The 15492-nt window shown below is 47.3% G+C and overlaps 1 protein-coding gene across 10 annotated transcripts in view; it reads left to right on the forward strand.

Annotated features, from left to right (window-relative positions):
* The first annotated feature begins 566 nt into the window (after nt 1–566).
* Nucleotides 567–15492, forward strand: part of CEP164 (centrosomal protein 164) — a 70187-nt gene continuing 55261 nt past the window's right edge. For 7 of the 10 annotated variants that reach the window (XR_011249461.1, XM_069555475.1, XM_069555481.1 and 4 more), the window contains exons 1-3: nt 584–751; nt 8999–9101; nt 13094–13205. Coding sequence is in view for 9 of the 10 variants with exons in the window: in XM_069555475.1 (XP_069411576.1) it covers nt 9020–9101; nt 13094–13205 (194 nt within the window). In the remaining variant the exon portion in view is untranslated. Of the gene's footprint in view, nt 752–4685; nt 4809–7003; nt 7335–8998; nt 9102–13093; nt 13206–15492 lie in introns of all 10 variants that reach the window. The other 3 variants (XM_069555476.1, XM_069555478.1, XM_069555477.1) reach the window with 2 other exon arrangements.

Consider the following 15492-nt stretch of genomic DNA (forward strand, 5'->3'; position numbering starts at 1 on the left):
CCAGGCTCCCCCGTCCCTGGGATTCTCTAGGCAAGAACACTGGAGTGGGTTGCCATTTCCTTCTCCAATGCATGAAAGTGAAAAGTGAAAGTGAAGTCGCTCAGTCGTGTCCGACTCTTAGCGACCCCATGGATTGCAGCCCACCAGGCTCCTCCATCCGTTGGATTTTCCAGGCAAGAGTACTGGAGTGGGGTGCCATTGCCTTCTCCGAAAGATGGGTAGTGGTCTCTTAATTCATGAGTAGCACGTGAGAGTCTTTTGTTTATTAAAGCCTGTAGGTTGATTATTGAGGACCAGTGTATTATTCACCTGATGTTAATTATACTACTAAAAATGATGACAAAAAATTACCTTAGTTAATACACGTTACTGTCGATACTATGAATGATCCTTGCCTGCTCAGGAAGAAATTCCCCTCATGTCTAAATTCAGAATCCTCTTTTAAACTCACTTTTTAAATCCATCTACTATATTGGCCTACATCTCCCATCATACAACGGGAAACGTGCAGAACGCCGCCGTGATTCGACGGGACCTTTAACCAATCTGATGCTAGGCTCTCATTCAGCGACCTATTGACTCCAGGTAGAGGCGGTACCCTTAGTTGCTAGGCTGGTACCCTTTCCGGAAGTGGTTGTTGGCCGCTGCAGGGCAACACCCCGGCGTCCCTGGAAGCGGGAGCCGGGGTGGTGCTGGGGAAACCGCGTAGAGCCGGGAGCTAGCGCCCTGGGCCTCCCGGGGTGGGGGCCAGGTGAGGACGCCCTTGCGGGAGAGGTTGGTTGGCGGGGAACGGAGGGAAGCGGGAGAATCGAGGCACATTCGTGTGCCACCCAGCGGGATGTGCACGAGTGTGGGCGGGAACTGAAGGAAGAAGTGAGGATGGAGCGGCCTGATCAGTGCGGCTGTATCCAAAATCCGAGGGGCGGAAGGGCCTGGGCTGGAGTGCTGGCGGGGCAGTGAGAGCGGGCCCTGGGCCACGAGTGTCAGCTGGCGGGGCCTCTAGCTTGTTTGTCCTGTTCACAGTTTTTGTGTAAGGCCGGCCTTCTAAACCCTGCTTGAGTACTTCTCTCTTGGGGAAGCTTCCCCCATGTCCGAATCCGGGCAGGCCCAACCTTCTGCCGTCTTTCGGTCAGCTGGGGAAGATAGTAAGTTTTTTGCTTTTTTCTTTCTTTGCATTAATTAAAAAATCCACCTTCTCCCTCTGGAACTGCCCTCCTCACTTGCCTTCTAAGACTCCTTTCTCTCTGGTTTCCTAGCCCCCGCCCCCATCAGCCTTCGCAAAGCCCCTACTTTCTACCCACCACATTCCGTCTTGGGGCTATTTCACCCAGAGTTTCAATTACCATTTGTTTAACGGTTACTCCCCAATTGTCTCCCATCAGACCTCTTTTCTTGAGATCCACTTGCTTACTGATTATCCCCAGCTGAATGCTGACCCAGCCTTCCTGGTCCCTCAGATCTGCTCCTCCTTTGTAGCTCCTGTCTCAGTGAAGGACTTCACCCCTTCACTCACTCAGCCACATCTGCACTTGTAATTCATTCGTCTAGAATATGCTGCCAACATTTGTTGGACATTTCCTATATCTAGGCCGTATGCTAGGTGGGGCTATTGGGCAAGGCACAGCAGTGAACAGATGATCACAATATACTGGCCTAAGTGCTGATTGTCCTCTTGTTTCTCCCTCACTTACTGCAGACATCAGGTACTACTATTCTGCCTCCTACAACACCTAGAATCTGGCCCTTTTCATTCTCACAGCTACTGACTTCGTTTATCATTTCTTGCCTGTGTTTTCAGGATAACTTTCTAAGTGCTTTCTCTGCTTCTGTTCTTGCCCTTCTCCAATTAGTTTTACACAGCTGTCAGAATCATCTCTCTAAACTACAGATCTGATCAGGCCGGTCTCCTTTGTGAAATCCTGTGATGGCTCCTTGTTATGTCAAGATGCAGCCACAATCCTCCCAAGCCATTTATCATGTGTCCCTTGCCTTCCATTGTACGTCTTTCTCCTGCCATTGTCCCTTGTGCGCTGGTCACCCTGCTTGAACTATTATAAAGAAAGCTCACCACCGAAAAAGAATATTTCCTGGAGAAGGCCCTGAGGAAAACATGGAAGACAGTAGAGTTGATTATGCAGTGGTGATAAGCACAGAGGCTTTCCTAGTGCCTCAGTGGTAAAGAATCTGTCTGCTGACGTAGGAGACGTGGGTTTGATCCCTGGGTCCAGAAGATTCCCTGGAGAAGGAAATGGCAATCCACTCCAGTTTTCTTGCCTGGGAAATACCATGGAGAGGGGAACCTGGCGGGCTACAGTCTATGGGGTCACAAAACAGTCGGACACGACTTAGTGACTAAACAAAAACAACAAGTGAGCACAGATTTGGGAACATCTTTGGCTTTGAATCCCAGCCCTGCCATGTACCAGCTGGGCAAGTTGCCTCAGTTCCTTCATCTGTAAAATGGGAGATATAACTAGGTCTAAAAGGGTGTTTTTTAAGAGCTCAAGACTTTGGAGTCAGATAGACATGGATGCATGCATGTTTTGCTGTGCCACTTACTAGCTGTGAAACCTTGAGCAAGTTCAAGTTTTTTTAAATTTGCTTATCCTCAGATTACTTTTTTGAAAAATAAGAGATTATAAAAATCTCTATTTAGCAGAGAGGATGCGGTGAGATGATGTATACACAGCACTAGTACAGTTCTTGGAACATAGAAAGTATTCAGTGAATATAAGCTTTTGTTGTCTTCATTAATTCTCTGCACCTGCCACATACTCTCTTCTGCCTCTTTGCCTTTGTACAAGCTGTGTCTTTTGTCTCCAGATAACCTTACTCCCTCATCCTGATGAGCTCCTGCTTAACTTTCCAAAGCCATCTCTATGGTCCTCGGCAGTGTTTTTCCTGATCTCCCAAAGTAGGATAGGTCGCCGTTGCCTTTGTGTCCTGTTGCATTTTCTGTTACTTCCCTTAATGCGGCTAACACACTGCATAATCGTGTGTCTACATATGTGGCTTCACAGCTAGCTTGAGCTGAAGTGTTCCCAGCTTTGTAGCCCTGACGGCACAGTGCCTGACCAGTCAATCAGTGGTTATTGGATGTCTGAAGGGCTTTAGTTTATACTCCCCAGTGCTAGATCTGTCCTCTGGAGCAATGTAGACCATGCCCTTTAAATAAGTGAATGGTGAGACGGTTGGATGGCGTCACCGACTCAATGGATGTGAGTCTGAGCAAACTCCAGGAGGTGGGGAAGGACAGGGCAGCCTGGCGTGCTGCAGTTCATAGGGTTGCAAAGAGTCAGACACGACTTACTGACTGAACAACAATAACAACTAACATTTATTGAGATTTTACTATGTTTTGAGTATTTTACATATATTGAGTCACTTAGTCCTCATAACCCTTCTGGATAGACATGGTAGATAACCCCATTTTACAGGTGAGGAAACTGAGGCAACTTGCCCAGGTGGTAAGTGATAGAGCCGGGATTCAAAGCCAAGAATGCTCCCAAGCCTGTGCTCATTACCACTACCTAATCAGCTCTAATGGCTTCAGCGTTCTCCCCAGTGCCTTCTCCAGTAAATCTTCTCTCTTCTGGTAGTGAACTTTCCTTATAATTGTTGAAGCAGGGTGGAAGAAATGACACTCGGGGAGCCCTAAGTACGCATATGCATGTGTGTGCTGGGTGAGTATGCAGGTGTGCAGAACTTTTTGGCTTTGCCTGTTAAATTAGACCACATGCATGGGAAGGTAACCACGACGTGGGGAGACTGGGAACCAATGGCATGTGCTGAAGGGAAGGGAGCTGGGAAAACTTGACTTGGAGTAGAGACGCCTTGGGTGCTCTCTGTGGGTCCAGAGGGTGGAACAGGACAAATGGGAGGAAGTTTCTTAGAAACAGATTTTGGCTTAAGGTGAGAGAGACCGTTTACTAGTTAAGAATGATCCAACCGTGGAATTGGCAGTAATATCAGTAATACTGCTAAATTTATTTAGCGTATTTTGTGTATCAGGGACTGTGCTAGGCACAAGTATTGTTTCATCTTCAGACAGCCTTGTGAAATTTATTTAGCATATTTTGTGTATCAGGGACTGTGCTAGGTACAAGTATTGTTTCATCTTCAAACAGCCCTGTGAAGTAGATTATCATGGCTGTATGAGTTATGCGCATGAGGTTATTGAGGCTTAGAGAAGGGGAAGTACCTTGCCTAAGGTCAAACAGCTGGTAGGCAAGGGAGATGGGATTTAATTCGCGTGTTTCTGGCCCCCGAACTGGTGCTTCGACCATTAATGCTGTCTGACACAAAGCACAGAGGAGAAATTTGGCATGGGAAGGGCAGTGGGACCAAAGCTCTTGGGGTTTTCTTCTGGCTTTTGAGATTCCTCGGTTGTCTGTTAGTAGTTTAGAGCAGTGACCGGGCTTCTGCCTTTACATAGCTTATTTTAGGCTTGGTTGCAAAAGGCAAAAGGAGGCAGAGGCATGGCCTCAGACGTCTTTGGTTTAACAGGAGAGATAGAACACATTCCCATGAAAAAGGTCATGTGGAAAATAATATGCCTGTGAACACAAGAAAACCTGTGTGCTTTGTGCTGAAGTGGTTGTAAGTTGACAGGAGAGGCTGAGGTTAGTCAGGGAGGGCTTCCTGGAGGAGGTATATGAGCCATTCCTTTTTTTTTTTTTTGGTAGATTCTGGGATTGGCAGGAGATGGATGAGGACAGTTGGGTGAGCCTCCCCCAAAGCTCTGTGGCTCACAGTGAGTGCCAGGCTTGGTGGCACGCCCATGTCATCAGGTTTCATCTGCTCGGTTGGTAAGTGCTGCACGGAGTGCAGTGTTGATGGTCCTGAAGCCTCGTGAGGGGGCCAAGGTTGACAGCGCTGTCCCTCGGGGTCTCGGGCTTGGTGGGAAACGTTAGGACACGTGTCGTGTGTTTGCTGGAGCTGACCTCAGGGCTGCTTTCTTAGACCTCTCATCTCACCCCCTCTTGCCCAGGTTATCATCAGCTCTCGTCTAGATTGGCTCATGGTTTCCTTCCTAATCTCTCTGCAGCTACTCTGATTTTCTTCTTTCCAACCTGGCCTCCGTTCCTGTCTGTATTTCCAGTGGCTCCTGGAGTAACCTCCTTCAAAATGTGTATCTGGAAACACCTTTCCTCACTTCCAGCTCTCTGGACCTTCCAGGCCGAGTTCTCGGCGTGGCCTGGCTGCTACCCACCTGCCCAACATCGTCTCCGACAACCCTTCTCCTCGCCTAGTGTTCTTTCCTGTTGGAGCTTTGCACCTGCTGCTGCTTTTGTTAGAACACCTTTTCCTCCTCTTTGTCTGGTGACTGCCTATTCATTCTTCACTTCTCAGCACGGGCTTCGTCTAAATCAGGCACATTTCCTTCAGAGCTCCTCCCCAGTTAAAGCTATACGCTTTCCTATGACTGGTTTGTCTCCTTGCCTCACTAAACCAGTTCCAGGGGAGTAGCAGCTGAATCTGTTTTTAATTGCCTCTCCAGTGCCCAGCAATAAATAAATATTGGATTGGCCAAAAAGTTCATTTGGATTTTTCTGCAGGATATTAAGGGAAAATCCAAACACACATTTTGGGCTGACCCAGTATTTCTGGAATGAATAAATGATCTCCAGCTGCCATTGACGAATATGGTTTCTCTTCCACTACCTTCCTCAATCCTGCAGTTCCTGTTCTTTTTGCCCTGGCCTTGCCTACCTCTTTCCTGAAGCCAGGAAATAGACCACCCACATTTTAATTTTTTTTTTTTCCAGCAGAAGATTTGTTTGACATTTGAGTGATTCAGGAATTTAGATTTTCCACATTCTTCCCAAACTTTATAAATAGTTAAACACAGACAGTTTTGTAAGTAGCTAATGAGGCATTTTGCCAGGAAGACAAGAGATTTTACCTGCCCCCTCTTTCTGGAGATGGCACGTGTCTAGGGATAGGGAAGTCTGTTAAAGGCAGAACTTCTCAGATTCCTTGAGTTAGTTGGTGCAGTGCAGAATTCATCACTGCCTGTTGAATTGAATAAGGTACAGCCTGATGTTTAGGCCATTGTGATTCCTCCACCCCCAGAGATCTTTTCCCTTTTTCTTTCTCTCTCCTCCCTGACTCAGAGGATTAAAGATTCTGAGATCTCTTTAAGCCCCCAGCCTGTGGACCACGTTCTACTGCCCTGGTTCTTGGTACTTTCCTGCTTTGCTTTTTTCCGTATCAGGGCCCTACTTATGGCAGACTGCATGTGGGGGCATTACAAGCATTACATCCACAGGTGTTACGTGTTCTTAGGGGAGGGAGAGCGCGTCTCACTTGGGCTTAAGTACTGCGGGAAAGAATGCTTCTTTCTTTAGCCTTTCTTCCTGAGGCACTAAGTTACTGCTTGGAGGTGTCGTGGTGGGAATCAGGGGTGGCAGAAGGCTGGCTCCGTTGGGTCCAGTGATGGACAAAGGGAAGTATCTTTTTTAAAAGGCATTTTTTATCTATTTTTGGCTGCGCTGAGTCTTCGTTGCTGCTCCTGGGCTTTCTCTCGTTGTGATGAGCAGGGGCTACTCTACAGTTGCCGTGCGTGGACTTCTCATTGCAGTGGCTCCTGTTGCGGGGAACGGGCTATAGGGCACGTGGTCTTCAGTGGTTGTGGCCCTTGGGCTTAGTTGCCCCGCGGCATGTGGGATCTTGCCAGACGAGGGGGTCGAACCTGTGTCCCCGGCATTGGCAGGTGGATTCTTCTCCACTGTACCACCAGGGAAGTCTGGGAACCATCTTTTGTGAGTCCTATCACAAGACACCTCCCATGTCCATCTCTCACCTGCCAGGGTGCAGTGGGGGCCACGGAATGGTCCTTCAGATCCTTTGCGTTTATCAGGGGCCCCCTCCAGGGATCTTGGAGCAGATTCAGAGTCACTGACCTGGCTGTTTCCTGAGCATTCTTCACGAGCTGTATCCCAGCCTCCTTTCTGTTGACCAGGTCTTTCTGCTTACTCCCCTGTCATGCTTGCTGCCCCAGGTGAACAGTGCCCGTTTCTGAAGAGGCGGCTGCAGGAGACGTCAGAAAGTTCCTCCAGTCTCCTCCCTTTGGTCACAGCAGGGCGGCTGACGGTGCCTTAGTGGAGGAGGCCCTCCGAAGGGGCTGTCTACACGTGCTACAGGCTGACTTGTCCAGGCATCTTCAGGCTTCAGTGTGCGAGCTCCCACAGGGGACTGGTGCTGTGACCTGGGGTCCTGAGGTTGTTGAAGGAGCAGGAATGCGAAGGGAGGAACAGGTGTGGAGCCGCACCAGCCTGTCAGTTGAAGAATGTGATACTGCCCCCTCCCTGAGCTAAAAACCTTGCATTCAGGTTGGTTCCTTTCCACTCTTCTGCCCCCGCCCCGCCCCCATCCTGGTCCTGTTGACAGCTTAGGTGAACAGGTGTCGGATTCGTGATCTCCAAAGAAGATTTAACTTGGGGACCAGGGACCAGGAACTTTTGTGTAGTAGAGTTTCACTGAAGTGAAAAGGGACTTCGAAAGCTTCTGACATAGACATCAGAAGAGGGATGGAGAAAGCCCCCCCTTGCTAGTCTATGCAAGGGGGTTATATACTTTTTAAAATTAGTTATTACGATAAATCAGAAGAATGTCTCAAGGTTGTAAAGATCTTACTAGACCCACTCCCATAATTTACATTTTAAGATAACAGGATTAGCCAGAAGGGTTTCAGGAAGGAGAAACTGTCCTCAAGCAGGATACATTGATATATAATTCTTAGTTACAGAGTTTAAACTGAGTTTTTTGTTGTGTAATCATCAGTTCCAGGCTTAAAGAAAAAAAGTGTTTTAGGTGCCTAAGACCAAGAAATGTAGAGAAAAAAAGTGTTTGTCCTTTCTTCCTCCTTGAGAATTCCAGACCCCTATCTCCTCTTCGAGAGCCCCAGACACCCCTCTCCTCCTCAGGAACCCCGGGCTTCGTATCAACCTGCCTAGGAATTGACTCTCTCACGTTAAACCTAACATCATATCATCCCTTGTGTCTGTCCCTTTTTCTCCATTCCCACTGATTCTGCCCTAGTTTAAGCCCTCATCATCTTTCCCAGGGACCATAGCCTCTTTAGTGATTTTCCTGACGCTAGTCTCTCATCTCTCCAATCCGGCCAGGACACTCCTGCCAAAGTTCTCATCTTGGAAAAAAAAAAAAAAGGGCCACTCTGTGTCACTTTCTCCCACCAAAGCCCTCAGTGACTCCCTTTTGCTACAGGGCAGAGTCGAGGCCCTTCAGCATCGTCCACCAAGCTCTCCATGACCATGACTGGGCCTGGCTTCCCCGCGGTCCCTGCCGTGCATGCTGGCATTGGCGCTGCATAATGCCTTGCCTCAAAGGCTGTTCCCTCTGCCTGGGTTCTTCCCTCTGTCCTCAGAACTCTTGTCAGCCTTCTGAACCCAGTTCCTTAACAAAGTCTTCCTTCATCCCTGCACTGGGAGTGTGTGACTTCTTCCTTAATACTCCCCAGAGCAGGATTTTTTTTTTCTCTTCTGCCTGCTACTTCTGGTGAAGCTGTGTGCCTGCCTCCACTAGACTGTAAGCCCCCTGAGGGCTTTGCTGAATGTCAGTAGGAATGTGCAAAGAGGGCCACAGGTTGAGACAGCCTGCGCTCACCAGGGGACATTGGTGTATGGGGGTGCGTGTGCTGCCAGTTATTTTGCTGTTTAGGGTTTTCTAGCAGGGCTCGTAGACTGTTAGTTGTTACTCGTCTTTGTGGGCAAATGTATGAAGTCAAACCCTTGAGAGAGTTGGGTTTCCAGAACTTTTGTGGTCCATGGAGTCTTCAGCAAGGCTTTGGGGGAGGTGTGTCTCCAGGAACTTTCCCGGGTACAAGGGTTGTAAGTTCTGAGCTGTTGGTTCCCTGCTCCACTCTCCCCGGTGTCTGGAGAAACCTCCTATTTGGCCCAGGTGCCCCAAGACCAGCTCCAATTTCTCCCCTTCTAAGTTAGGGCACTGATTTTTCTCTTTGGGTTGGGGGATCTAGGCGTTGGAGCCCAGACTGATCATGGCTGGCAGACCCATCCGCATAGGAGACCAGCTGGTTCTGGAGGAAGACTATGATGAGAACTACATCCCCAGCGAGCATGGTAAGAGGCCCCAGGGGTGTCGTGATAGTTCTGTGAGGGTAATTGTTTCTGATTTAATTTTCGTCCTTGTAGTGCAGAGGAGGGAACGTGCACAGGGCTGCTCAGGGCTGCTCAGTATATTTGGGTTAGATCTGGGGCTGGCCTCACCTGGCCTGAAGCTTGCTTTTGTAAATAAAGTTTTATTAGGAAACGGCCACACTTCCTTGTTTATGTGTTGTGTATGGCTGCTTTCACACTGTAGGGGCAGTATTGAGTCGTTGTGACCAGAGACTGTGCAACCCACAGAACCTAAAATATTTACTGTTTGGTCTTTTATGGAAAAAGTTTGGTGACCTCGGGTCAGATCAGTGATTAATTTTAAATGAAAATATGGTTAAGAAATGAAGTGAAGTTGCTCAGTCGTGTCCGACTCTTTGCGACCCCATGGACTGTAGCCTACTACGTTCCTCTGTCCATGGGATTTTCCAGGCAAGAGTACTGGAGTGGGTTGCCATTTCCTTCTCCAGAGGATCTTCCTGGCCCAGGGATCGAACCCAGGTCTCCTGCGCTGTAGGCAGACGCTTTACTGTCTGAACCACCAGTTCAGTTCAAGAAGTTATGGTTAAGAAGATATCATAAAATACAGTATGTGCTGAGGCTAGGGGAAACTCAGTTTCTTAAAGTGTGTTAGTTGCTCAGTCTGTCCAACTCTTTGCAACCCATGGACTGTAGCCCTCCAGGCTCCTCTGTCCTGAAATTTTCCAGGCAAGAATATTGGAGTGGGTTGCCATGTCCTCCTCCAGGGGATCTTCCAAACCCAGGGATTGAACCCGGGTCTCCTGCACTGCAGGCAGACTCTTTACAGTCTGAGCCACCAGGAAGTGGTTGTGTTTTTTAAAAACAACACTAGCATTATTAGTAACAATAACAACAACATTTATTGAGTGCTACCATGTGCCAGTCTCTCTACAAAAGAACTTTACATGTTATTTCCTTTTCAACCCTCGTAGCAACTCCATGATTGAGGCACTATTATTATCCCATTTTACAGATGAGGAAACCAAGACACCAAAAGGTTAAGTCACTTCCCAGTAGTCACACAGTTTACTACAGGGCAGTTAGGACCCACACACAGGTCTTCTAGTTCCAGGGCCCTCACTGTGAAACACTAGGCTGTTTTGATGGGTGAAGATTTCTTTGAATTTCTGCTGAGTTGCAGACCTGGACACACAGATTTTGCTTATAGTTCAGATAGTTTGTAAGCCAGTTTGGGGGAAGAACTGTTGGATCTGTGGATCCCACATTAGGATAGGATAGGATTTGTTATAGCATAGGATTATTGTTTGCTTGCCATGTAGAAATTTAAATTAAAAAAATTGTTTTTTTGCCTACTCTGTGTGACACCTGGGATCTTAGTTCCCAACCAAGGACTGAACCTGCACCCCCTGCAACAGAAGCACGAGGTCTTAACCACAGGATCGCTAGGGGTAGTCCTGCCATATAGAAATTTTTAATCTTTGTGTTAAATATATAAGCCAGTTCTCATATGGCCCCTGAATTTTGATCATAGTTAGAAAAGCTCCCCTGCTCTCAGGTTTTCCTCGGGTTCGTCTCCACACCGTTCACTGAATAGCTCATCCTTTGCCCACTGGTTGAGTGCTGCGTGTGTATGAGGGTCTACTTTCTCTCCTATTCTTTGAGGCTGTCTGTTCATACAGAGCTGTGTTCTGAATTACTGAGGCTCGGTTATAAGCCTTCCAGTGTCTAGTAAGGCTGAAATGCCCTTCTTTTTCTTCTTCTTTTTTCAAAGTTTTCTTGGTTATCTTGTCTGCTTTATCTCCTCATGGATTTTATAATCACCCTATCTTTCTGGGGAGGGCTGTGTATTAGGGGACTGTTAGTAGAAAAAAATTAGAGAAAATTGTGTTAAATTTATGAATGAGCCTGTGGAGGATTGCCATCTCTGCAGTTAAGTTATACATCCAGGTCAACCTGGGGGTTACTATCAAAGAACATCTGTTCCTTTCCGTTTGCATCTTTTTTGTTTTGTTCAGGGGTAACTGGAAGTTTTCTTCATTTTGATTTTGCACACTTCTTGCTCAGTTCTTTTTTTTTTTTTGCCGGGGGGGTAGGGGGCGGGGTGCTGTGCTATATGGCTTGTGGGATCTTAGTTCCTCAACCAGGGATTGAACCCACATCTCCTGCTTTGAAAGTATGGAGTCTTAACCACTGATCATCAGGGAAGTCCCCTCAGTTTGTTTCTTAAATATTTTATTCTTTTTGGTTTGCTATTGTGAAAGGGGTCTAACTTTTTTTCGGGATTTTTATTAAAAAAACCTCTCTTCTGCTCAGTCACATGCAGACATCCTGAGTTCGAGCCCCCGTTTTCTGTTCCTGGGCTTGCAGCCGCTTCCTAGTCTGCCTCCCTGCTTCTCCTCCTCCGCCTCCAGTCTGTGCTCCACTTAGCGCCAGAGTGAACGCGCAGTGTGAAGCAGATCCTATCAGGGCTCTGCTTTTCATAATCTTCCATATAATCTTGCATTGTACTCAGCACAGTGCCCTTAGTGGGATGTGCAGGACTCTGTATGACCCGGCCCTGCCTCCTGGCCAGGCTGACTCACTGCCTGCCTTTCCCTCCCTCTACTGGTCACATGGCCTTTCTGACCATGCCCAGACAGGTCAGGCTGCTACGTGTTGCAGGCCCTTTGAACCTACTCTTCTGCCTGAGAGCTCATTTCTCGGTGTTTTGCACGCCTGGCTTCTTTGCTTCCCACAGAATTGGTTAAGCGTCACCATTCTGAGAGATTTTTGGCCCATTCATTCTAAAGGAGTGCCCCTCTACCTCAACATTCTCAGTCTCATACCTCACTTACTGCCTTCATTATGTTTATCAGAAGCTTTAATTCCTTGTATATTTATCTGTTTATGTCATTCCTGGCTGTTTCTTCTACCAGCATGTAAGCTCCATAGGGACAGAGGCCATTTCTCTTGTAGTCTTGGCACATGGTGACTGGCACATAGAAGGCACTCAGAAGATATTTGTGAAATTAATGAACACACAGTCCTTGGCTAGCTATATTTCAGCTGGTCCTTTTTGCCTTTCCTAGTCCCTGGGTATGTCAGCATCCAAAATCCTCCACTGAGGTGACCCACAAAATGAAAGTCACTCAGCTGTCTCTGACTTTTTGCAACCCCATGGACTATAGAGTCCATGGAATTCTCCAAGCCAGAATACTGGAGTGGATAGCCTTTCCCTTCTCCAGGGGATCTTCCGAAACCAGGGATTGAACCCAGGTCTCCTACATTGCAGGTGGATTCTTTACCATTTGAGCCACAAGGGAAGCCCAGGAATACTGGAATGGGTAGCCTATCCCTTCTCCAGTGGATCTTCCTGACCCAGGAATCAAACGGGTCTCCTGCATTGCAGGTGGATTCTTTACCACCTGAGCTACCAGGGAAGCCCAAAAAGGATAGGATAAAGGGTAGAGGTGAATAGCCAGATGAAGAGGTACATAGGGCAAGACCTGAGAGGGTCCCAAGTGCTGGAGCTCCTGTCCTGGTGGAGCTGGGATGTGATACTCTACTGGCACGTGGAAGTGTTGGGAGCTCTTTGAACCCGAGTTTAGGGATTTTTATGGAGGCTTCATCATGTAGGTATGATCGCCTACTAACTCATTTTATAGCCCCTCCCTAGAGAATGGAGGCAGTGAGACTGAAAGTTCCAAGCTTCTACTCATGACTGGTCTTCCTGGTGACCAGGTTGCACCCAGGAGCCCACCCAGAGTCACCTCACTGGGACGGAAGACCCTCCCATCACTCAGGAAATTGCACAAGATGTAGGAGCTCAGTGTCAGGAACTAGGGCCAGAGACCAAGTATTAGCTGGAACAGGGGCAGAGAGCAGTATATCTCTCTCATTATCTCCCAAGACTGATTGTGATTTTTCCTTCTTTGTACCCACCCCCTCCCACCCCCATCTCTCTTACCTTGCCACCTCCCTGCCCCTCCTTGCAGAAATTCTTGAATTTGCCAGAGAGATTGGTATTGACCCCATAAAGGAACCACAGCTGATGTGGCTAGCGCGGGAGGGCATTGTGGCCCCACTGCCTGTGGAGTGGAAACCATGGTGAGTTCAGCGTGGGTGTGGTCCTCTGGCTTGGCCTGTGTGGCAGAGGGGGGAGATCAGCTTTAACTGGCTACCTTTTTTTGTTTTTAATGTTCATTTTTATTTATTTATTTTGCTGTATCAGGTCTTAGTTGTGGGTCTTTAATCTTAGTTGTGGCGTGTGGGATCTGGTTCCTTGACCAGGGATTGAACCTGGGCCCCCCTGCTTTGGGAGCATGGAGTCTTAGCCACTGGACCACCAGGGAAATCCTTTGGCCACCTTTTGAAGCCTGTCCTGCATAGAATTGGAAACAGCAGTGGGCCATCCCTCTGCTGAGCTGCCTGATGCTTTGGGCCAGAGCCCAGGTCACCTTTCTTTTTTTTCCCAAAGAATGTTCAAACTACTGCACAGTTACTCATTTCATATGCTAGCAAAGTAATGCCCAAAATTCTCCAAGTTAGGCTTCAATAGTACATGAACCAAGAACTTCCACATGTTCAAACTGGATTTAGAAAAGGCAGAGGAACCAGAGATCAAATTGCCAACATCTGTTGGATCATAGAAAAGGTAAGGGAATTCCAGAAAAAACATCTACTTCATTGACTACACTAAAACCTTTGACTGTGTGGATCACAAAAAACTGTGGACAATTCTTAGAGATAGAAATACCTGGACCACCTTACCTGCCTTCTGAGAAATCTGTGTGCAGTTCAAGAAGCAGCACTTAAAACTGGACACGGGACTATGGACTGGTTCCAAATTGGAAAAGGAGTACGTCCAGGCTGTATATTGTCACCCTGCTTGTTCAACTTACATGCAGAGTACATCATGCGAAATGCTGGGCTAGATGAAGCACAAGCTGGAGTCAAGATTGCCGGGAGAAACATCAATAACCTCAGATATGCAGATGATACCACTCTTATGGCAGAAAGCAAAGAGGAACTAAAGAGCCTCTTGATGAAAGTGAAAGAGGAGAGTGAAAAAGCTGGTTTGAAATTCAGCATTCAAAAAAAGAAGATCATGGCATCCAGTCCCATCAGTTCTGTTCAGTCGCTCAGTCGTGTCCGACTCTTTGCGACCCCGTGGACTGCAGCACGCCAGCCCTTCCTATCCGTCACCAACTCCCAGAGCTTACTCAAATTCATGTCTATCGCGTTGGTAATGCCATCCAACCATCTCATTTTCTGTCGACCCCTTCTCCTCCCGCCTTCAATCTTTCCCAGCATCAGGGTCTTTTCCAATGAGTCACTTCTTAGCATCAGGTGACCAAAGTATTGGAGCTTCAGCATCAGTCCTTCCAGTGAATATTCAGGACTGATTTCCTTTAGGATTGACTGGTTTGATCTCCTTGCAGTCCATGGGACTCTCAACACCACAGTTTAGGAGCATCAGTTCTTCGACACTCAGCTTTCTTTATAGTCCAACTCTCACATCCATACATGACTACTGGAAAAACCATAGCTTTGACTAGATGGACAATGTAATGTCTCTGCTTTATAATATGCTGTGTAGGTTGGTCATAGCTTTTCTTCCAGGGAGCAAGCGTCTTTTAATTTTATGGCTGCAATCACCATCTGCAGTGATTTTGGAGCCCAGAAAAATAAAGTCTGACACTGTTTCCATTGTTTCCCTATCTGTTTGCCATGAAGTGATGTGACCAGATGCCATGATCTTAGTTTTCTGAATGTTGAGTTTTAAGCCAACTTTTTCGCTCTCCTCTTTCTCTCTCAAGAGGCTCTTTAGTTCTTTGCTTTCTGCCATAAGGGTGGTATCATCTGCATATCTGAGGTTATTGATATTTCTCCCAGCAATCTTGATTCCAGCTTGTCCTTCATCCAGCTTGGCATTTCGAATGATGTACTCTGCATACAAGTTAAATAAGCAGGGTGACAATATACAGCCTTGATGTACTCCTTTCCCAATTTGGAGCCAGTCTGTTGTTCCATGTCCAATTCTAACTGTTGCTTCTTGACCTGCACACAGATTTCTCAAGAGGCAGGTCAGGTGGTCTGGCATTCCCATCTCTTTAAGAATTTTCCACAGTGTGTTGTGATCCACACAGTCAAAGGCTTTGGCATAGTCAATAAAGCAGAAATAGATGTGTTTTTGGAACTCTCTTGCTTTTTCAATGATCCAGCAGATGCCAGTCCCATCTCTTCATGGTAAATAGATGAGGAAACAAGGGGAACAGTGAGAGACTTTATTTTCTTGGGTTCCAAAATCACTACAGATGGTGACTGCAGCCATGAAATTAAAAGATGCTTGCTCCTTGGAAGAAAAGCTATGCCAAATCTTAACAGTGTGTTA

The sequence above is a fragment of the Ovis canadensis genome, chromosome 15 (assembly GCF_042477335.2).
Source record: "Ovis canadensis isolate MfBH-ARS-UI-01 breed Bighorn chromosome 15, ARS-UI_OviCan_v2, whole genome shotgun sequence".
Classification (NCBI taxonomy): domain Eukaryota; kingdom Metazoa; phylum Chordata; class Mammalia; order Artiodactyla; family Bovidae; genus Ovis; species Ovis canadensis.